The 24,715-nt window shown below is 44.9% G+C and overlaps 1 protein-coding gene across 11 annotated transcripts in view; it reads left to right on the forward strand.

The window, feature by feature from the left end:
* The window catches only part of AKAP13 (A-kinase anchoring protein 13), a 1,375,395-nt gene that overhangs the window by 780,742 nt on the left and 569,938 nt on the right, over positions 1-24,715 (forward strand). For all 11 annotated transcript variants that reach the window (XM_086958098.1, XM_086958099.1, XM_086958104.1 and 8 more), the window contains exon 11: positions 9,523-9,659. In XM_086958098.1, the coding sequence (XP_086814224.1) occupies positions 9,523-9,659 (137 nt within the window). The remainder of the gene's footprint in view (positions 1-9,522; positions 9,660-24,715) is intronic.

The raw sequence follows: 24,715 nt of genomic DNA on the forward strand, positions 1-24,715 counted from the left end.
GGAGCCCGTTTAAAAGATGCCCACAATGCCACTCCAAGTTCCCACACACTGACAAGCATCAAGTATGCAACAAGTGCCTTTCTCCAGACCATAAGGAAGAAACCTGCCCAGCCTGCGCCCAGTTTCAGTCGAAGAAAACCTTACGGAATCGACGGGCCGCTAGGAAAGAGATGCAGCGACAGGCACCGGAACCGGACAGCATCTTCGATGATGACCAAGAACTTCAAGAAGCTCCAGATTCGGACCTTGAGATCGTCACCGTCGAGGACTACTCTGACTCCGATGTCGAGATCCCACCGGGGCAAATCGTGAGTACATTGCCCGACACCGATTACCCCGTTACCAAAGCTCCGGTCGAGGCATCGCCAAAAGGCCTTAGCCAAGATCCAAAGAAACATTCGCCAGCCCCGCCATCCGGCTCGGCTCCGAAACAGATACCTTCAGAGACCCCTGGGCTGAGTACCGCGATCCCAAAGAAGGTTCCAGAGCCTAAAAAGGTAGTCGACCCCAAGGCCGTCGACCCCAAGAAAAACGTACAGCCTGAAGGCGTTGATCCAAACAACAGCGTCGACCCGAAAAAGGCTGTTGAGCCGAAGGGCGCCGACCCGAAACAGGCCGTTGAGCCAAAAAAGGACGCCAAGTCAAAGTGCGCCGACACAAAAAAGGACGTCCACCCGAAAAGGCCGGCTGTGCCAAAAGTCGCCGAACCAAAGAAGGTCGCCAACGGGAAGGGTGCCGTATCGAAGCCTATAATCCGGCCAGAGAAGACTATCGACCCGAAGACCAGTGCTCCAAAAACACCAGTTGATCCTAAAAAGACCATCGACTCAGGAAAGGACAGTCAACCAAAAAAGCCTGTCGAGCACAAGAAACGTGTCGAACCGAAAGACCCGGTCGACCCAAAAACACTCGTCGACCCGAAAACAGGTCCTGAACTGAAGAAAAGCACTAAGGCACCAAAAGTCGTCGAAGCAGAAGGTGTTGCCGACCCAAAAAAGTCACAACCAAGAACAGTGGAGGAAGAACTCTTCCATCCCGATCCAGCAGACGACCAGGCAAAAACATATATTAATCCAGAGACTGGTAAAGTAACAATCCTGCACAGGAAAAAGAGGCCACTAGACACTGACTCTCATTCCGCTATTCCACTAAAAAAGAAGGACTTTGGGACTTCTCCATCTAGACCCTTCATTCCATTCTATCCCATTATGCCTACTACTCCTTTTCCTCCTTACTCTCCTTCTCACTATGGGGACAATGAGGGGAACACAGGGGAGGATCCTCAGCCTGATTATGATTATCCACAGGATCCTGAGCCACAAAATGAACCATGGAAGGAGCCAACTGACCCTTATAACACCGATCCCATCCCTGATGTCTCCTCTTATCCAACTAAGCCTTCACCTACTGATGACACCATTGTCTTCAACCAATTAATAGACAGGGCAGCACAGTACCGTATTGTAGATATGCATAATGACCCTGTAGAGGAAGACTTCTTATTTGACACCTTCCCTACTTCAGAAAAAAGTGTCAGAACACTTCCTATGCTATAGGGAGTGTTAAAACACGCACCTGACATATTTAAGGATACAGCCAGGGCACGGGTAATCAATCCCAGGATTGAGAAAAAGTATAGAGCAGCCCCTACAGACCCTACCTACATCAGAGGGCAATTACCATTAGACTCACTAGTGGTGGCAAATGCACGAAAAAGGGCTAACTCACAGACAACGGGGGAAGCCCCTCCCCTCCGATAAAGAATAAAAAATACTAGAAGCCTTAGGTAAAAGGGTAGCAGTACAGGCATCCAATTCATGGAGGATTGCCAATACACAAGCTCTGCTAGCTCGCTACGACAGGGCACACTACGACCAGCTTGAAAGCTTAATGCAACACCTACCTGAGCCTTTTAAAGCCCAAGCTGATGACCTCATACAGGAGGGAAAGTTCATCACAAACGCCTCCATCAAATGTGCGCTTGATGCAGCAGACACCGCAGCCAGGTCTATAAACACTAGTGTTTTACTAAGGCGACATGCATGGCTGCGTATTTCAGGCTTTAAGAACAAGGTGCAGTCCACCATCCTTAATCAGCCAGTCAACCAAGACTTCCTTTTTGGCCCTGCGGTCGACACCATTTTAGATAAAATGAAGAAGGACACAGAAACCGCAAAGTCAATGGGAGCATTGCAGTTTCAGCAACACAGAAGTTCCTTTTGACGCTCCTCATACAGGGCAGCTCCAAGAGGCAATACATCCCAAACGTCATCATCATACAAAGGCAACACACAAAGTTCCTTTACCAAAAACTCCAACAGAGGAGGTTATCGGGTAAGCAATAATAAGGGAAGAGGACGTGGAGGCAATAACACCAGAGCCTCCACTGCCACAAAATAGTGACTTCATCACGCTACCCCGGACCACCTAACACCGGTCGTAGGCAGACTCCAACAATTCCTACTGTCTGGAACGCAATTACAACGGACAGGTGGGTGAGACAAATTATCCAGTATGATTATTGCCTGGAACTCACTTCTACCCCCCCAAACATACCACCCAGACACCGTCCTATGTCCAAAAACACATCAACCTGCTACAACAAGAGGTGAAATGCATGCTGGAAAAGGGGGCCATAGAGCCAGTCCCTTTCCAACATCAAGGGACTGGAGTATACTCCCTATACTTCCTTATTCCCAAGAAGGACGGTTCCCTCAGACCAATATTGGAACTCAGACCCCTAAATCAATACATACTGTCAGAGCACTTCCATATGATCACACTACAGCTAGTGCTCCCACTACTACAGCAAGGAGACTTCCTAGCAACATTGGACCTCAAGGATGCGTATTTTCACATACCCATCCATCCAGCTCACAGAAAATATCTCAGGTTCACAATAGAAGGTCAACACTACCAAAGGTCTTGCCCTTCGGGGTAACCACAGCGCCAAGAGTGTTTACAAAATGCTTAGCGACAGTAGCGGCACATCTCAGGAGACAACACATTCATGTGTTCCCATATCTGGACGATTGGCTAATACAAGCAAAATCGCACCAACAATGTGCCGAAAACACGTCTCAAACACTCCAGCTGCTACACAGCCTAGGCTTCTCGATAAACTACCCAAAATCGCATCTGCAACCGTCCCACATACAACAATATCCGGGAGCCACTATAAATACCTCAGTGGCAAAGGCATACCCAAATTCAGCGAGGATAGCCAGCATGCAGATGCTCATTCGCAAATTTCAGCCACAACACTCTCTGCCAGCTCGAGTCTTCATGCAGCTCATAGGCATGATGGCCTCCTGCATATTCATTGTCTCCCATGCCAGACTTCAAATGCGTCCATTGCAGGAATGCCTAGCACGGCAATGGAACCTGGCTCATGGACAACTAAAAGACCTAGTGATGGTGGACAGTGGCGCTCACAACTCTCTGCAGTGGTGGAACCCACAAAACCTTTCCAAGGGGCGACTGTTCCAAGAGCCAGGTCCACAATTAGTACTAACAGCGGATGCATCACTGACAGGCTGGGGAGCCCACCTCCTTCACTACACAGTACAAGGGCTCTGGACAACCAAGCAAAAGAAACTGCATATCAATCAACTAGAGTGGTTAGTGATATTCCTAGCCCTGAAAGCATTCCAGAAATACTAGCACAGCAGGACTGTGTTGACGGACAACATGACCGCAATGTACTATATCCAGAAACAGGGAGGAACACACTCTCCACAGCTGTCCCACTTGGCACAGAGCATCTGGAAGTGGGCAATTCCAAAAGACATCTTTCTCTTAGCAGAACACCTTCCAGGGAAAGACAATCAGATTTTCAGACCTGCTCAGCAGGCACAGCCAACAACTACACGAATGGGAAATTCGCCCCATGTTCTCCAGCCATTCTTCAAAGAGTGGGGTCACCCAGAAATAGACCTGTTTGCCACAAAAGAAAACTCGAAGTGCCAGTACTTTGCCGCCAGGTTCCCACATCCATTGTCACAGGGCAATGCAATATGGATGAACTGGTCAGGCAGATTTGCGTACGCTTTTCCCTAGCACCGCTGATTCCACTGGTGGCACGCAAACTGCGGCAACAGTCACTCACGCTAATCCTAGTTGCTCCCACATGGGCGAGACAACCATGGTACACAACGTTCCTGGAGCTTTCAGTAGTTCCTCATCAAAGGCTGTGCCTCGCACCCCATCATCTAACTCAGAACCATGGAGAAATCAGGCACCCAGATCCCAATCAGATGTACCTAGCGATCTGGCTCCTGAAGTCTTAGAGTTCGGATACCTTAACTTTACTCCTAATTGCATGAACATTATCAAGGAGGCAAGACGGCCAACTACTATAGCATGATATGCAGCTAAATGGAAAAGATTTGTTATTTACTGCAACAATAACCAAATCAACCCATTAGATGCTTCCATACAAAACATTATATGTTACATGCTGCATCGTCAAAGATGCAACCTAGCATACTCGTCAATAAGGCTACACCTAGCTGCTATAGCAGCATATCTTCAAAACAGGCAACACCTTTCACTGTTTAGAGTACCAGCAATCAAGGCTTTTATGGAGGGTCTTAAAAGGGTGATCCCTCCAAGACATCCTCCTTCCCCAGTCTGGAATTTAAACAAAGTACTTACCAGACTTATGAGACCTCCTTTCGAACCTCTACCCTCATGCGAACTGCAATTCTTAACGTGGAAGGTGACTTATCTTGATTGCTATTACCTCACTCAGGCGAGTTCGCGAATTACAAGCACTAACAATTCAAGAACCTTTCATGCAAGTACATGCTAACAGGGTAGTTCTTAGAACAAACCCTAAGTTTATGCCAAAAGTCGTATCAAATTTCCATATTAATCAATCAATAGAACTGCCAGTGTTCTTTCAAAATCCACAGTCAGTAGCAGAAAGAGCCCTACACACACTGGATGTGAAGAGAGCTCTGCTTTACTATGTGGACAGAACGAAATCATTTAGAAAGACAAAGCAATTATTTTTGCTTTTTCACCACAACATAAATGGAATTCAATATCAAAGTCAGGATTAGCCGGATAGATAGTTAAATGCATTTAAATATGCTATCAAAAAGCCAAACACACACGCCGTCCCCCCAAGAGCACACTCTACAAGAAAAATGGGGGCATCCATGGCTTTCCTAGGGAATATTCCTCTTGAAGACATATGTAGGGCAGCCACATGGACTACCATACACACTTTCACAAAACACTACTGTGTAGACGTGCAAGCAAAGCAGCAAGCTGCTGTAGGCCAAGCTGTTCTAAAAACTCTTTTCCAAACTGCTGCAGCTGGCACAGGTAACCACCGCTAAGAGGAGATACTGCTATACATTCTATGCACAGATATTAATTCAGCAGCCCACATGCTTCGAACGGAATATGCTACTTACCAGTAGTATCTGTTCTTGGCATGTAGGGCTGCTGACATTCATATCGCCCGCCCTTCTCCCCGGTGCCTGTCACAGCTGCAGCATTATCTTTTACATAGCCATCTCTTACTTTACTATATCCATCTCTGCCACAAAGGCGAAAAACAATCTGAGGATGGAGAGGATGCATATGCGCACTGTAGTCCAGGGGAGGAGTCACCTATCTTGTGATACTTCGAAGACTCTTCCAGGACAACAAAGTACAATCATCCAGACCCAACATTAGGCGGCGATCTATGCATAGATATGAATGTCACCAGCCCTACATGCCAAGAACAGATGCATACTGGTAAGTAGCATATTCCTTCTTCTCTGCCCGAAAGTTTCAGCTCTCTTGGCTAAGGGAGCTATCGAAAGGGTCCCTGTGCCAGAATTAGGCCGTGGTTGCTATTCCCACTACTTTCTGGTGCCCAAGAAAGACAAGGGCCTGCGTCCTATCCTAGACCTCAAGGCCCTCAACCGCTTCCTCTGGAAGGAGAAGTTAAAAGTGCTAACCTTGGCTCAGGTCCTGTCTGCCCTTGACCCAGAAGACTGGATGGTGGCGCTGAACTTGCAAGGACGCCTATTATCACATCCCCGCCCTGCCAGCTCACAGACGCTACCTACGGTCACGGTAGACCAAGAGCATTTTCAGTTCACTTTGCTCCCCTTCTGCCTTACCTGTCCCCTCGGGTGTTCATGAAGGTGATGGCGGTGGTCGCAGCTTATCTGCGCAGATCAGGGCTTCCAGTCTTCCCGTATCTTGACGACTGGCTGTTGAAGGTGGACTCGCCCCAAGCTGTCGCCTCCCACCTCCATACTACGGTGGACCTCCTGCATTCGCTGGGGTTCACTATCAACATGTCTATATCACTCCTGACTCCCTCACAGTCGCTTGTTTTCATTGCAGCTGTTCTGGACACAGTGCAGTTTCGGGCATATCCTCCCGAACAGCGAGTCCGGGTTATTTGGGCTATGATACAGATGTTTCAGTCTTTATCCCCGAATTCGGTGAGAGTGACCCTGAGACTGCTGTGCCTCATGGGTTCCTGTATCCTGCTGATAGATCATGGCAGATGGCATATGCAGGCTCTGCAGTGGGACCTGAAGTTCCAGTGGGTGCAGCATCAGGGGAATCTCTCCCACTACATCCACATCTCGGTGGAAATTGTGCACCAACTGCAGTGGTGGTTAACAAACCGGAATTTGGTCAGAAACCGATCCCTCTCCCTTCCCCAATCAGACCTCACAGTGGTGACCGATGCATCATTCCTGGGATGGAGCTGCCATCTCGGAGAGGCGGAGATCAGGAGTCTGGTCTCCGGCAGAGTCCGGGCTCCATATCAACATGTTGGAGCTCCAGGCGATTCGCTTGGCACTGCATGCATTCCTTCCCTCCCTCAAGGGGAAGGCAGTGCATGTGTTCACAGACAACACCACCTCCACTTGGTACTGCAACAAACATGGCGGGTGGGGTTGTGGAACCTTAGTCAAGAGGTACTTCACCTTTGGACATGGCTGGAACATCAGGGCAAGACCCTGATGGTTCAATTCTTGGCAGGTTCTCTGAATTCCAGAGTGGAAGAACTCAGCCTCCAGTGCCTAGGGGATCACGACTGCGTCTTCCCGCCAAGGTTGTGCAGGGTCTCTTTCAGCAGTGGGGAGAACCTTGGTTAGATATTTTCGCCACCGAAGAGCACACGCAATGCCAGCAGTTTTGCATGTTGGAGTTTCCAAGGCAGCACTCGGTGAATCTTTTTTTCACGAGTGGAACTGCTGGCTCCTGTACGGTTTTCCGCCTGTATCACTTCTGCCTCGAGTGCTGAAGAAGATCAAGAGCGACCGACCCAAGCCATTCTTGTGGCCCCGGGTTGGGCACCAAGAGTCTGGTACCCCGATCTCCTGAGCATGGCTATTGATCCTCTTATCAGCCTGCCCCTTCGGGAGGATCTTCTGTTGCAGCAGCAGGCGACGGTTCTCCACCCGAACCTTTTCAGCCGCCACTTCCTTTTGTGGAGATTGAGCTACAGTTGACTGCTTTTGACCCTCCTCCCGGTCTGTAATGTCCCTCCATTAAGACGTTATACGCCTGTCGATGGAACAAGTTTGTGGTATGGTGCACAGCAAAGGCTGTGGATCCCCTCTTCACCCCTCTTTCTGAGGTTCTTTTGTTCCTTCTTTCTTTGGCCTAGCAGGGCTCTGCTCTTGACAATCTTAAAGGCTATCTGCCAACCATTTCTACTTTTCTTCGGCTACAAGATCAGCCCTCTTTTTTCAAGTCCCCATTGTTAACAGGCGTTTTTAAGGGAATTATTTACCTCTTTCCTCCATCTCCTTTCATAATGCCTCAGTGGGACTTGAACCTGAACTTGTCTTCACTTACCTTATGTCTGCTGCCTTCGAGCCTCTTCACAACTGTCCTCTTAGGCCACTTACTCTGAAGATTGCCTTTCTTGTTGCCATCATCTCTGCTCGCAGAGTGAAGGAGCTTCAGGCTCTTTCTTCTAAGGCCCCTTTCTTCTCTGCATCGGGACAAAGTGGTGCTTCAAACGAGACCCTTGGTCCTTCCAAAAGTGGTTACACCTTTTTACATTGAACAAACCATTACTTTGCCCATCTTCTTCCCACCTCCGCACCCTTCCAAGGAGGAGAGACTCCACCGTCTGGACCCTAACCTTGCCCTGTCCTTCTACCTTGACTGCACTACAGATTTCCGGGTGGACTATCAACTTTTATTGGCTAAGTGGGTGCCAAGAAAGAGTGGGCTGTCCAAAAGCGTACCATCTCCAGATGGGTTGTCCTTTGTATAAATATTTACTACGCTTTAGCTAAAAAGGATTGTCCAGTGGGGCTGCGGGCTCTTTCCAACAGAGCTACAGCAGCAACTACTGCTTTGTCTCTTGGAGTCCCACTTATTGACATCTGCCAGGCGGCCGCCATTTGGGCATCCATGCACACGTTCACCAGACATTACTGTCTGGAGGACAGCCAAGACCGAAGGGATTCCTACTTTGCCCGTTCTGTCCTCCAGTACTTTCTAGTGTGAACTTCGTTCACAGACACTCCCCGGGAATGGTACTGCTGCAGTATGTATTCTAAAGTAAGGAATCTATAACCAAAGTCTCTTTCAGATGAACAAGTTACTTACCTTCGGTAACAATGTATCTGTAAGAGACATAGGTTAGTTATAGATTCCTTACCGCCCCACCCATCTTCCCCACTCTACGAACTCTTTTCTAGGGATAAGGACTCCCTTATAGGGTCCTAGTTGTGCGCACCAGTGGTCAGTATCTTTGCGTGGCTCTGAGCTTCTGGCCTGGAAAGTTGTGTCAGACCAGACATGAGCACGCAGGGGCATCACGATAAGTAACCTATGTCTCTTACAGATGCATTGTTACAGAAGGTAAATAACTTGTCCATTAAGAATTGAGCACCTTGTTTATACTACACATATTGTAAAATAGGCTGAGGAAAGGATAATTGTGTGGTTTCATCTTGAAAACTTTTTTTTTTTGCTTTCCCATCAAATCACAATTAAAATGTTATCAGCAGAGTGGTGGGGGAGAATTTATTTTCAAGGGACACGAGTTTTAATAGGAGAGGAATTGTAACTTGTGCTAACATGAAATTTCCATTAAAATGTTTGTTTTGTCGTCCTAATTATTAGTAAAGGATGTCTTGTTTGCATTAATATTTAGAAATCCCTTGTTATCGTTATATTTTTTTTACTTCTGTTTTAAATGCACCTTTATCTAGGGTGGATAAAATACTTTTAAAACGCTAAATAATTATTATTTTGTTTGAGTAGTTGTACATTACGTATCACTTGAAGACATTAATGTAGTGCTTACTAAAGCAAATTAGAAAGCTCCTTTATGTTGATAGGAACTTGTCTACATGTGTGGCTTTGTTTTCAACATGATTGTAGTGGTATACTGTATGAATTCTTTTCCACTCTAGAGTTACCATGTTTCCAATAACAGCTAAAAAATATCTGTCATATGTATTGAACTTTCTCATTATTGCATGCATTTCACCTGTTTATGTAGTAAACCTGAGCTGCACTGTTGCTTTCTAGAATGTGAGAGTTTCTTGGAGGATGGTCTGGGCAGTGAAAATACTTCATCTCAGGGAGTATTTCAGCGTGAATCTGGAAGTGACACTGACATCTTACACTTGCCGAGTGATGCAATGGACGATATGGTATTTGCAAAGGTATTGTTAATTTACTATTTACAAACTCTAACAGAGCCAGTTGAAACTTAATTACGAGAAATTGTATTTCCTATTTCCTGCACACACAGTACCCACTCTTGTGCAGGTAGTAGTAAACCATCTAAAACCAAATACTTGTGAATTTTAGTAGCTCAGTTGAGACATTCTAAATTTAAATTCAACTGTTTAGAGCTGCATTAATTTGAGATTACATAACCCCAAACATAAATAAATTACCTTAATTCTGGATCATATTTATGTTAACATATTATTACATTAGTTATTTACTTCTACTCATATACTTCTTTTGAATGTCTATATTCTCACACTTAAGTTTGGACACAGGCTGCAAATTCTTCTGAGAAAATAATTTCAGGAAAACATTAGCTAAAACCGTCCATACAATGCATAGTTTTTGAGTGAATAAAGGCAGGTTATGTTGTCTGTGCTCTTGGTTTCTAGCTTCATTCTTCTGGTTCATGTGGGATGGCATTTTACAAAGGATTTCTTAAAAAGAAACATTTTGTGACAAAAATTCCAGAAATCACTTCCTTTTCTCAGAAACGTTCTTCAAGAAATAGGATCCATCTTGACTAAGTTTTGTATTGCTGCTTTCTTGCAAGGTGCTAGGATGTTTTTTAATGTGCAAGTTTTCTTTCAATTAAAGGTTATGATGAGATGTATTTTTTTTCTTCATATCTTTAGCTGCAACATATCAAAATGTAGCCTTTCAAAAGAAGGCCCTGTACTCTCATTTTATCGAATGAGGAGTTTGAAATAATGGCACACATGGCCATATCCATCTAAGCAAACACCACAGTCTCAAACAGTTTGTTTAATTGTACCCAATATCTACTTTGCTGTGAGGAATAGAAAGACTAGTTAAAATCACCATAGTAAATTATGTCCTCCTACTCTAGAACTTATTCAGGGTCATTGATTGTGCAAATGTAATAATATTTTAAGAAAATGTGTGCATTCTTGCTGTTCTCCTTGCAACCATCTCATGTGAGAGACTAATGCTAATAATGTATATAGCAAAGATGGATAGGGAGTGCAAACATGAATTGTTTTAGTTTTAAACTAGTACCACTTGTATTCCTATGAATCAATTTCCACAATTCATTGCTGTAGTGGTAGTTACTTTTTGCTTCATTTAGAGGTGTGTGCTAGCAGGGTTCTGAAAGGATATCGCTGTGATTACACAGTTCAAAAAGGGAAAAACCCATACAGCCATAAACTTTGTGATTTTCTAAATTACCATCTTATAGAAGTGCTGGAAGAAATTCTGAAAACTGAACACACTGTTGGCAAGGTTTGCTTGGTACTGTTATTGAAACTTTTGGACTAATTGTGTAGATACTTTTAACAGCAAACTTCAAATTCTTTGAATATTTCCCAGGTGCCAGACTGGCTCTGAAAATGTTTCATAACATTGCCCCTGCGAGCCACTAAGTGGTGATGTGTGTGGCTCTGTGTTGGTTTTATTCTGCCACAGAAGTGACAGTGCAGAGTCACATGTATGTGCTACCAATGGGCACCATTAGCAGCACCTTTCTTTCTGTGCTTTCAAATGCGAATTCGGAGTTCCCCTCCCTTTTTCCTCCTTATTTGACGATATCCATATCAAAATCCTGAGAGCAAGGAACTGATGTCCTCACCTAAAACTACAGGATTCAAACCATGCAGTGACTGTAGAAAAGAGATGTTGGCAATTTACCTGCAATAGGTGTGCCTTTGGTGTTTCTATTCGGTCACACCTCCAAGTTATGCGATGAACATGCCCTCATGCACACAAATGTGATCCTGGACGATGAAGCTACCATGAAGCAAATCTGTACTTCGCTGAATATAGGAAAGAGTCACAAACCTTCTGTAAGTCGCTTGCCTGCTCAAGCTGAAAGTCAGGACCCGCTCTTGAGGATGATTCCGCAACACATCTTCTTTGTGGTCAAAGTCATCAAGTAAATTGAAGTAGAAAATGAAGAGGAAACATAAGAAGGTGAAGCGGGACTCTAACCTTTTCCCGCCAATCTCTGTCGAAAGAATGCTCGCAAGGGAGTCAAGGTATCAGTCGATTTCACTCCTGAGCCCCATTGAGGAGCCGATTCTGCAATCTATCCCAATGCACCATGACATCCCTGGATCATTTGTGATGCCACAGCCAGTCAAGTTCTTTAAGGAGGCCATACTGTGTATGTTTTCGCACCGTCCCGGCTTCTTCTGGCAGGCCTTCAAGAATTCTTGTGCCTCAAATGAGGTTACTGCTGGTGGATCCGTCCTCTGTTTTATCTGAGCCTCTAGAACCTGTCTTTGGTTCCGCACTGTCTCAGGTGTTGACTTCCATTCAGGCTACAAGATATACTCTGGTCCTTTTATTGACAATGGTCACAACGTCGCCTGCACTAGAAGGCATCTGGTGGCAAATTTGATGTCCGACCTCGGATGAATAAGTCTCAAACGTGACTGATTCCACTCCTGCACACCCGGGTGCCGCACAGCCTGATTCAGATAATATTCTCCCACTACAGCAGAGCCTTCCTCAGAGACTTCATTATCTTTTTGGTTCTTATCTGAGTTTACGACCACCTGGAGATGACTGGTGAGGAAAGAAATAATTTACTTCCACATTATGATTATGATACTTACAGGAAGGCCAGCGGGCTTGATACCTCCTCCCCCACCCCCATACTGGGGTGGACCTCCAACGTAAGACAGTACTTCCTTTGCTTTGATGCTGATGTCCTGAACCTACAACTGCCTTCTATTGAAATGAAGATAAACATCCTTACAGAATTCCTACAATCAAGAACGGCCTCCTCTGATTTCATACTTCCATTCAACTAAGCCCGACCTGACACTCTGACGGTCACTTGGTTGGAACCTTACTCTTGACCTCAGATGAACAGGGACGGTAGCCAGATGCTACACACCGGCACCTGGTGATCCTGATGTTTTTTTAATCAGCATTATACTCCTGAGGGTATGGCTTCCACCAGCAAGGTGAATTCTAATTCATTCTCCATGACCTTGCCAGACATGGGGAGTAGTGGCACACATTACCCCTTTATACGTTTGGTAATCCATCGCACTCCCAATGTTCTTTGCCCCGCCTTACCCATGAAAGAGAGAATCCATCAGCTGGACCCCATAAGAGCCTTAAGCTTTTACACCGATCACACCAAGGACCATTCGTTAGACAATCAGCTTTGTGGTCCTTTCTGCAGACACTTCGCTTTTGGGAGGCACTTTTTTGTTATCTATTCTAAAGTTGAGGAATCTGCAGTTAGAGTATCCATCAGAAGAACAAGTTACTTACCTTCGGGAATGCTGTTTCTCGTGGATACTCTCTCTCCGTCTTCTGTTGAGTTGTGTCTTTTTTTGCCACATAAAAATGTCCCATATTACATGCGACTCTGCTCCATGATTTCTGGGGCACAACAAAGTCAACGCATAGGTACATGGCACAACCTAGGCGCAATCAGTGGCACTGCTATAACAAATTTCCAGATCCAGCTTGGCGCCTGGGAAATATTTTAAAAGCGATGAATCTTGGTTAGATAGAGTATCTACCAGAAAGAGTGTTACTGAAGGTAAGTAACTACTTCTTCTCTGCACTTGTTGATGCAAAGTGAAAGTAAGATGCTGGGTAGACCCACCACCTATAAATAATCCACCTTCCTTTAAGGATCACACCCAAGTAATTGAATGTAGCTGTGAGTCAAAGAACTGGGGTGTTAGAAGAAGTGTAAGGCCATGTTTGTTATGTTTCCATTGAGATTTGTACACAACATAGATCCAAGGGATGCACTGTAGTCAGGGAGAGCACTGTCTTACTCCATGATGGTGAACAATGATTGCCCCATATTGACTTAAAGGTAATCCATGCTGCTGAAAAATGATTGCCCTATTTCATTATTGGGCACCAGTGAAACCTTTTGGATCGGAATTGCTAGCTCATTTGGAAAACTATGAAATGATATCATAGATTGGCATTATTGAGCAGTACCTGCTACTGTCTGTGTAGGTTATAAAGTACGTTCCTCCACGTTGAGGGAGACTTTTGACCTTTTTCAAACTATGTGAACATTTTGTAATTTAAAAAAAAAAAATGTATTGGCCTTTTAATTATTACAGCTTATAATGCATTTTACACATTCTGAGTATATAAGGCGGTTTACCGTACCACAGCATAATAATACCATGATCATAATGGTCTGTTTTTTTCATAATCATCTATTGACAGTTGGCAGCAAAGCTGCATGAACATGTTCGCTGAGTATAGATAAATTATATACTCATAGGTTCAACACAAAAGATGAAACCTGTGTATAACTGAAATTACTTAAACATGCCTGCACCTACCACATGTAGCAGGAGGAGTGAATTGACAACTGAGCATGTGTAAATGTATTTGAGGGGTGCAGTTTTGGGCTAGGGTACCACTTGCGAGTACGTCTGACAACTAGTCCTGTTATTCAGCAGGGAAACGACAATTAATGTGAGCTGGGGGAGTGGTCATCAGCATTCAGGCCAGCAAGCAATTACACCAGCAAAGTGCCCAAGCTGCTGTAGATGGGATATTTCTGTAAGCCCTTAATGTTCTCTCTGTGAAGTCCACGCTTATGTGCCCAAGCCTCCAATCAGAGCTCCCGGGCAGAGGGGTTTGGGTAGGAAGGTGGGGGATACTTCCTTCAGCGAGTGATCAGGCGTTTAGCGAGAATAAGGGCCAGGTCTATAAATCGCGCACCTACTTTGTTTTTCTTAGTTCGGTGCATCAGCCCCAGTAGATCTCCCAGGTGTGTAATGAGGCATGAACCATGCATGGCGCCAAGTGGGCTGTGATACCAAGCCACGATTGGTAAAGTGACAGGCAGGTTCAGAACATATGCAGGAAATGTGCATCTGGGGCATGGCAGCAGGGGCAGGCAGCGTCTGTGCGATGAAAGTATTGGTTGCTTTGATGGAGAGTAAAGTAGGTAATAGTTGATTAATTTAAAGCGGGCATTGTGGGTCATCAGGACAGGGTAGTAACAGCACAGCCGGCCACTATTTGCCTGCGCAGTTGCGCCTCAAATTGATATCCCAGTGTTGTTGCAGCGTGGAAAGTGTGGCTGAAGCATGAGCACGCAAAGATCTGGCTAGCTATCACACAGGTGTCGACCCCTTCCCATTACATGCAAGTACTGGATTAGTAAGGTGCATGCTATGCTCTTATTGTATGGCTACCCAGCATATTCCCAATGACCGGATGAGAGACGTATATAATAGGAATTGTCCTGGAGGGAGGGGAGCATCCTCAATAAGCTCCTCTACACAGATGTGGAAACCGTCACGGTACAGGTCTCCCATACTACAGATTCCCACCTCGTGCCAGGGGCCCAGCTCCCTCAAAGTAGTCATCACTCTGTCCCGTGGCATTCTAAGCAGCAGTGCTGGAGCGTAAGGTTTTGCCGATCGGGTTAGGAAGAGAATCCTACCGAAGCAGCGACTTGTGACCTGTAGTAGCGAGTGAGACAGCGATTCTTTGCAGAGGGGGTGAAATATGTGCCGAAAGCTCTTAATGTCCCACAAAGGGTATGTAGTTGTGGTGTCCTCTAGTTGGCACCCCACAAACCAATGAACCATCCACTGCATCTGCAAGAGCAGATAGTAATGTTCGAAATTGACAACCTATTCCTCCCTGTTCCACCGATAGTTTGGCGAGGATCACCCTGCACTGTTTACATGCCATATAAAGTCACCCTTCAACTGTTCCAGAGTACGGAAAAAATGTTTAATGACATATAGAGGGAAATTAGCGAAGTAGTATAACAGGCGCAGCTGCATGACTGTCTTCGAAAGGTCTATTTGGCATGCCTCCAACCATGGCAGAGTCTGCCAGAACGACATTTATGCCCATAGATTGGCTGTGCTCTTCCAAGATTTCCATCCTTTAGATATTCTGGTGCATGATAAATTTGGATTCCCAGATAACGGAATGTGGTGCCAGTCCAGTTGGGCATCGTTAATCTGTTGGGCAGGGTCTAGCATGGTATGAATGAATGCGAATAAGCAGTATTTAGCCTAGTTGATTCTGAGGCCCGACACATCAGTAAACCTGGCAAGTAGTTGCGCTATGCTTTTGGGGGCTTCATGAATATCCCTAAGATATAGGAGCATGTCATCCCTGTAAAGCGGAACGGAATGGATTCCATCACTGAGAGAGGTATACTCCATTGCTGGCCCTGTTCTCTGAGGTTGTGTGCCAGTGGCTTCTTTGCCAGGAAAAATAATAGCGGGGACGGCGGGCAGCCCTGCCAAGTACTTCTCTGAATCAACATTGGTTCGGATATAGGGCGATCTAGCTTTACCCTGGCTGTGGGATTAGTGTAGAGGAGTTTCATCAAACAGACAAAATGTTTCCCTAGGCCATACCCAGAAAGCACCTCGAACAGATAGGGCCATTCTAGAGAGGCAAAGGCTTTCTCTAGGTTGTGCACTATGCACCCCAAACGTGGCCATGTGAGAGGAGTATACTATACGATCAGGATGGACCAGCTGTGGGACCAGGGAAGCTAGCTGTTCGACCAGGACCTTAGCAAGTATTTTGTATTCTATGCTCAGGAGCACTACGGGTCTAGAAGATGCTAGTTCTACAGTGCCCCTACCAGGCTTGGGCAACGATATATGCAAGGTGTCGTGCAGCGTGGGTGGTAGGCAGACTTCTGTCATGGCTTTATCGTAAACCTGTTTTCAACCTAGGTGCCAGTGATATTTGCCTAGGCCTTTAAAAATTCAGGCGGTAGGCCAACAGGTCCTGGGATCTTGCCCTTTGCTAGTTCGCGGATAGCTTTCTTAATTTTAAAATGAGTAATTTCTCTGTTAAATGCCTCCCCCTGTTAAAGGGATATCTGGGTAAGGGCATCACTAACCATGAAGGACCTAATCCCCCCTGTTGATGCCATTGTCACAGATGTTTATAATGAAGCATAGTGGCTTGTGAATGTGTCATGTATGTCCCTCTGTAGATGTAACAGGACCTCTGTGTCTGCATGAATGTATAGTATGGGCTGGTGCCGCTGCTCCTGCCGTATTTCACAGCCAGAAGTACTCCTGGCTTGTCTTCATACGTTTTCGCTGTGAGTGCACAGAATTGACGCATCCAGTCTCTCCAGCAATGCAGCATGTTCGCGTCTCGCCTGAACCCAGTGCTCCTGTCCCACCACGGATGACTGCGCCTATTGCTCATGTCTGAGCAACGTCCATTCCACCCATAGGACCTCCCCATCACTCTGACGGCGCATATACAGAATGTTGCCCATGCAGTGCCCCCTGCTGCCACCCAGAAGGGCATCCCATTCATTCTGCCAGGAGGTGGTGGTATCAGTGTTTGTAGAAGTATTTTGTAATGCTACTAAAGAGGGATGTTCTGAACAGAGGGTCCTCCAGCTCTGGTGCTTGCAGTCGCCAGGTTGGGATTGGGGGAGGGCCATGTTCCCTGCTTATGCGCAAATGTAGTGATTTATGGTCGGAGTGCATCCTGCCTAGGTAGTCAATATGTGTAACATATGTGATTTATTCTGCTGTGCTGACAACTATCTATTCAGACATGTAAGTTGTGGGTGTGTCTGTAGAATGAGTAGAATCTTGTGGTACCAATTCACCAGCATAAGATGCCTCATAAGCACCAATGCTGAAGCAAACTAGGGATGGGCAGTTGAAGTAGCAGTAGTACAGGGAATGGGTTGAAGAAGCGGTCTACATCCACCTAAAGGACACTGTTAAAAACTCTGCCAAGGGAGTCTGCTCCATCGTGACGACCTCAGTCAGTGTCCAAAAATACTGCCTGCTCAGAATTAAAAGCATTTATTGCTTCAAGTAGCACCCGGTATCCCCCACAAACACATAGCGATCTTCTGGGTCTATGACCTTGTTATTGACAACAAAAGGCACTCCAGCATTTTCAACACCAAAACACAGCAGGTGTAAGTGGAGTATACTTGGCCCCCTCCATCTCTTTCTGTAGCCACTCAGCCCCAATTTGAGTGATGTGGGATTCCTGTAACAACGCCATGTGTGTTGCGTTGTAACTGAAGTAGGAATACACAGCTTATCTCTGGGAAGCGATGTGCATCCTCCAGACATTCCATATAATTATTTTAGTATCGGACATCATTAAAGCATCTGTATGAGTAGAGTATGGCTCCTGCCATTTGAACAGTGTCAGTTCCCCCACATAGGGGGTATTCTAGGCAGATGCAAGCTGTAACAACCAACCAATGAAAAACAACAAAAGGAACAACTAAATACAATTGGGAGCAGGATTACAACCAAACATACTCTCAATAGGTTCCAGTAAACCAGCTTGGTGGTAGTGTTTGTGGTGTGAAAATGCATAGATTCTGTGTTGTCTGGAGTGAAAGTGGACCCCTGTGCCACTTTCTCTCGCCATGCAAGTGTCTGGTAGGAGATGTACCTTCCGTATCCGGGAGTCTGCAAGTCAAGGGAGGAGGCTGAGTAAGCGCTCCCTTGCTGCTTCCATAGGCCTCACCCTCCCCAACAGATGCTGGTTTCATTAAGGAGGGCACCCGGTTATCTATGCCCCTATTGTGGTATCCAGCTGCCAGCGCATGCATAGCTATAGAGTGCTGATTCTGCCTAAGGGCCTCATTTCCATTTGTGTGTGTCAAGGGGTGTCTTTGCAGCGACGCGTAGCTGCTCCATTCATCCCCCCAGGGGTCACATGTGTCGCAGAGAGGGCACGTAGCCTAGGGCCACAGTATAATTCCCTGGGTAGCACTTTTGCACCACCGTCCACCATATGTAGCAGCAGCACTCAGCTGTGGAAGGGAAGGACATGGTCAACTGCAGCAGTAGGATAGTTCAGCAACAATCCTACACATGAACAAAACTACACTGGGATATGTTAAAGGATATCATCCGCAGTTTGTGGCGTCACAGTGGGTGTTGCATTGGAGTCTGGAGAAAAAAGGTTGGATGTCAGAGAGCCCTTGTCTCCAGAAGATTTGGTCATTGCGATCTAAGCGGTTACATCTTGAAAGCAGAAAACAAAAGCAGTAATTCAGTAGCCACCAACACATTCAAAAGTATAAATAATTAATTCTAACCTTCACAGTAGATAACTGATTATATAAATAACTCAATAAAAACATGTTTGAGGCATGTGAGCTGTAGATCACATGCTTTGTATACTCCTGCTATCTAGTGTTGGATCCGGGTGTATGCAAGTTATTTTTCTTCGAAAAAGTATTTCCAGTCACGAGTTAAGGTGACTCCTCCTTACTGCGATGTGCGCATGGACTCCATTGTTAGATTGGTTTTTTCCTCCATCGGGTTCAGACGTGCGTTTCTGTGCTCTGGTTCGAAACCGTTCTTCGGTTCCCATCGACGATCAACTCGCTCTACCTCAACGGTATTGTTCTCTTATGCGTTTCCCACTTCTCCACGTATTGTTTCGGTCACTGAAAACTATTTTTAATCGGAAAGCTTTGTGGACAGCCTTCGGCCTAACCTAGTCGGGTCAGCTCTCCATCATTGAACACCATTCAAATGTTTCCATCAGTGCCACGTGAAGTATCCGCGCATTGATTCACACAAAGAGTGTAACTTGTGCTTGACTGCGGAGCACAAGTAGGTAGACTGTGACACTTGCAAATCATTTAGATCGAAGAAAACTCTTTGCGATGGTTGGGCCTGACATAAAGAAATGCAGCGTCAAAGCATCAAAGACACACTGGATATCTTAGGTGAACATTCTGATCATGAAAATGTGGGGGCATTAGCAGTGGAGGAAGAAGAATCCTTCTCTGGCCAGGACTCTGGTTCGGACCTTGAGATAGACCTCGAAATCAAGGAATTGCTCCAAAGACTCGGTCACGTGAGTACCAAAGACCCCCTGCCAGGCCAACTACCACAAAAAAAAGACAAAGCTTCGGTACCACCTCTGCCATCTGGCCATGGTCGGCACCGAGATGGCGTTTCCGATGCCCCACCTCCTGACTCAGCTCCGAAACACACTCTCAAGCCTTCAGGCTCCGTACCTACTCACCAAAAGTCCTCTTCAGATCCAAAACCTTCCAAAGCAGAAATACAGCTCGGAGCCGAATCTTTCCACACCGAAAGTGAAACAGTCTTCGACACTGAAGTCTTTGTCATCCAAAGTTCATCATATGTCTGCACCAAAAACGCCAGCGCCTAAAACAAAACATGCCCCATCCAATCTAAATTTAGACGTTGTCCCACCAAAAAAGGATCAGAAAAAAAAGGAACTCTATATTAACTCTGGCACAGGTCATATACACACTAAACTGCCTCAAAAACACAGACTTCTAGATGAGGACACTCCTTACAAAATTCCTTTAAAGAGGAAATCTATTGCCACCAGTCCTTTTCATATATCACCACCATCCTCTACACTACCACCACCCTCTTCTCCTTTAGGTCCTTTACAAATTACACTTCAAGATTCTCCACAATCTTAACATGATGATATTGAGGAAGAGGGTACACGGTTACCAGCAGACACTTGGTCTGATTATACTATTGATCCCCCAACAGATAACGACCCAGACGTTTACCCTGCCAAGCCATCGCCCCCAGATGACATTGGTCGTCGCAAACACTTCCTATGCTTAAGGGCATGATGAGACACGCAGATTACATTTTTAAGGATCCTGTGCGTGCTCGCATATTAACTCCTAGAGATGATGAAAATATAAGGCCTTCCCGTCTGATACAGCTCGTGCACTGCTCTGAACACCAGGCAGAGTGACTTGAAGTGGACCCTTTCCTTGATAGTCAACCAATGTAAGTCTCTCAGGGCCAGAGTGGTAGATGAGCGCCACTGTCTATTAAGCACCAGTTTTGCTGCTGAAGATTGGACTCTCTGCAATCCCTGAATGATGTATTGTGGAGCCAGAGTGGAAATGTGTCCTACTGTAGTCTTGCCTAAGGCCTGCTTTGTGCGCATGTTATTTTAGCATGGCTTATTAGAAGTTGAAAAGCCATTTTACCTTTTGCTGCTTTTGCGCATGTCACTGAATAGTTGTTTTTGTAAGTTCGCCTTCACGAAGGTCTACACATCAGACAAGGTTTTGTTTTCGACATCTCTAGACTTACATTGTGCCCCTAGTCTGCACAGTGAGTGCTGAAGCCGGCAAGGTTATCAAAACATGTTAGCTATTTTTCGACATGTTTGAGTAACGCTTTCTAGACACAGCAATTTGGCAGCTGCGAGCCAACTAAGATTCTGGTGCCCTTATTACACACTTGCCATGATTTCACACACTTGGAAGATTTTCAGTTCCAGGGATGCAGAGAGTTTTGGCTGTTCCGAATGTGATTTACTCTTACTGAGAGGAAAGGTAATGGGGTCCCCCAAACACGCCTAAGAGACCTTCTTTAGTTTATAATACATAGTTCCTATATAGGGAGGGCGGTAAAACTAGGCGCTATAGGACCTGTTTTCACCATCATTGTAATATGATTTCTCCTTTTGTATTTTATGGAATTCTAACAATGCTCACCATATTATTTTTAATCATATGTCGGCTTATGTTGGCTAAGATACTGCATTTAAGATCACGTTGTTAAAATAAATCTTTTAACTTTACTGTGTCTCTACTTTACTCCTGTTGTGGACTGGTATGAGAGTATAACGAAAGAGTGTTCTCACTTCCCACCATTTCTGAGTACGTACTAAGTCACATGTTCTAGGTTGTCTAATCATTGGTTACTTTGCTATAGGACGAAGAGCTAATGTGACACTGATGCTAGCTGATTGGTGTTTTTCTAGGTACTGAGGTGAGGTTCTGCTACACCACAATTTACTGATGTCCTGGGTCTCTGTGCACAGTTCTGTGTGTGAGCAGGATCCTTGCTACACTACTATAACTACGTACCTACGACTTCCAGAATATATATATATATCTATGCCTTGGTGCGTTATGCACATGCACACTTGTCTTCCGTGTTACAGTTCAATTTCTTACGCTGTGACATTGTCTATCCTATCACTACTTCCGGACGATGCAAAACCTGCTGTCTGAGGTTGTTTGGGGTCCTGGTGAACTTTCCTACTTCTGGGAGTTCCAACATTATAGGCGAGTAACTTTTTATATTGTGTTCTTGGGTCCCTTATCTATTGTTCACCACATGGTCTTGCAGTACCATTAACCTGCATTTTGCATGCTCTTTTCTCCTTTGTACTGGTATAAGGCTATGCATTATTATTCTTGCCTCCCTATATTCTGGAGGTGTTTTCCCTCTATTAGGCAAGTTTTTGTTCCTATGGGGACAGTTCCTTTCTTTACCTATATCTACGAGCAGGTAGTTAGGACTCACATTCATCTCTATGGTCCCTATATTTATATTTGTATACCTATAACACATATGTGTGTGTGTGTTTTGCTATTTTATTTTGGTTGCGGTTTTAATGCTACCAAATCCGTCTTGAGTGTCCGATTTCAGTCTGGGGACTTTTTCCCACATCATCTATGGATGCATCTTTTCACAACACTGGGAGGTCAGGTCCTACAATACTGGAGGTCAGGCACTTCCTTGTGCCTTCCAGGGTTTCTTTTAGATGAACCCTTTCCTCTTCTAGGTACTGAGGTGAGGTTCTGCTACACCACAATTTACTGATGTCCTGGGTCTCTGTGCACAGTTCTGTGTGTGAGCAGGATCCTTGCTACACTACTATAACTACCTACCTACGACTTCCAGAATATATATATATATCTATGCCTTGGTGCGTTATGCACATGCACACTTGTCTTCCATGTTGCAGTTCAATTTCTTACGCTGTGACATTGTCTATCCTGTCACTACTTCCGGACGATGCGAAACCTGCTGTCTGAGGTTGTTTGGGGTCCTGGTGAACTTTCCTACTTCTGGGAGTTCCAACATTACAGGCGAGTAATTTTTTATATTGTGTTCTTGGTTCCCTTATCTATTGTTCACCACATGGTCTTGCAGTACCATTAACCTGCATTTTGCATGCTCTTTTCTCCTTTGTACTGGTATAAGGCTATGCATTATTATTTTTGCCTCCCTATATTCTGGAGGTGTTTTCCCTCTATTAGGCAAGTTTTTGTTCCTATGGGGACAGTTCCTTTCTTTACCTATATCTACGAGCAGGTAGTTAGGACTCACATTCATCTCTATGGTCCCTATATTTATATTTGTATACCTATAACACATATGTGTGTGTGTGTTTTGCTATTTTATTTTGTTGCGGTTTTAATGCTACCAAATCCGTCTTGAGTGTCCGATTTCAGTCTGGGGACTTTTTCCCACATCATCTATGGATGCATCTTTTCACAACACTGGGAGGTCAGGTCCTACAATACTGGAGGTCAGGCACTTCCTTGTGCCTTCCGGGGTTCCTGTTAGATGAACCCTTTCCTTTTCTTATGCTACCTTGTTTAATGATGGTTTTCATGCACCTTGCTCACAATGTGGCTGAATGTGTTTTTTTTTCTCTGTGTACTATATTACTCCATGTCTCTATGGTGCCATATCGTTACTCTGTGCTGTTATATCCTGACATTCTTGCATATAATTTCACTTTCTTGTGTTGGCGTAAGTGTACTTTACATTCTTTCTTTTCCTATGGGGATACATGTATATATCTATATATATCCATACACCTTAATGATATTTCTATATCTATATGTTTCCATATATAGGTATATTTCAGTGGATTTTCCTACAGATCTTCTATTGTCTCTAGCTTTTTCTTCCATTTAGTGTGACTCCTATACAGATAGTTGATGAGGTAGTTACAACTTCGCTGGCATTCCTCTTTCTGCGGTATAAAGAAATTGCTCAGTGGCATTTCAGAGGCTCTGTATTCCACAGGACCTATTCAGTGTTCTGGATTAATTCTATGATCAATTACGGCCTTTGTTAGATCATTTATTGATGTTTTCTTCTTGCTATGGGTATTTTCGTCTAACACAGTTGGTGTTATTTTGTCTATCTCGTGACTCAGTTCAAAATTGTTGTCACATTATATACCTGTGTCAGATGCTGTTAATGTTGCATTCTGTGACATTTATGTGGCAGGTTAACTTGCATTCTGCTCCCATGGTTTTTGGGTGTACAATTCTTCTGACCCTGGTCCCTTATGCAGCACGTTTGCGGCTGAGTGTGATCGTTTTCTCAGTTGTTCTTTATCCCAGTTTTCTGGACCAGGTTTATTCTACTTCCGCCTTATTTTGTCGTCTCAGTTTGCAGTCTGTCCTCCGGGAGTGGTATGGCTTGGGTCTCTGATTCTAAGTAAGGATTCTGCCTCTATCATATGAACATGTTACTTAACTTCAGAAACGATGTACCTGGTAGAGACAGGATCTAGCCGCAGATTCCTTATGCACCTCCTATCCTCCCCACACTGCAAACTATTTTCTTTCTTTCATATTGAGCCCGATGGTGGTGTATTCTTGTAGGCTATGTCTATCTCGTCTATCTATGTCTATCTCGTTGGAGGATTATGAGGACATTGCTGTTACTGCTTTCTGCCCTGGTTCTTCTTCTTCCTTCTCTTGCATTTCTTGGCAGTTTCTTATTGAATGTTGGTATTAGTAGGTATTTGACACATGGTGTCTGTGATCTTTGCACACTGTTCCAATAGGCAGTTTCTATGTGTGGCTCCACGTTTTGAGCGCGGACGATAGTCACAGAAAAAACGGATGTTAGCGAGGGAGTTGTATGAACTCCGCGTATGTCACATCCGGAGGATGACATTGCTGTGGAGTTGCTAGACGCCCTCTGTCGGCGTGCAGGCATACTTTGGGGAAAAACATTTCAGCTCCAGTCTGTCGCCTAGGGAAGATTGCTCCAATCTGTCGCCTAGGGAAGATTTTAAGTAAGGAATCTGCTACTAGATCCTGTCTCATACATATACAGCTTTACCGAAGCTAAGTAACTTGTTCATTGGTGCACATAGGAAAACTTAAAGATATTAGGCTTAACGAACTTTGTTTGGCTGCCCACATATACAAGATTCTTCCAATATATTCCGTATAAGAGCTATATATTGAGAAAATGTAATT

The sequence above is a fragment of the Lissotriton vulgaris genome, chromosome 2_1 (genome assembly GCF_964263255.1).
Source record: "Lissotriton vulgaris chromosome 2_1, aLisVul1.2, whole genome shotgun sequence".
In the NCBI taxonomy this organism is placed as follows: Eukaryota; Metazoa; Chordata; class Amphibia; order Caudata; family Salamandridae; genus Lissotriton; species Lissotriton vulgaris.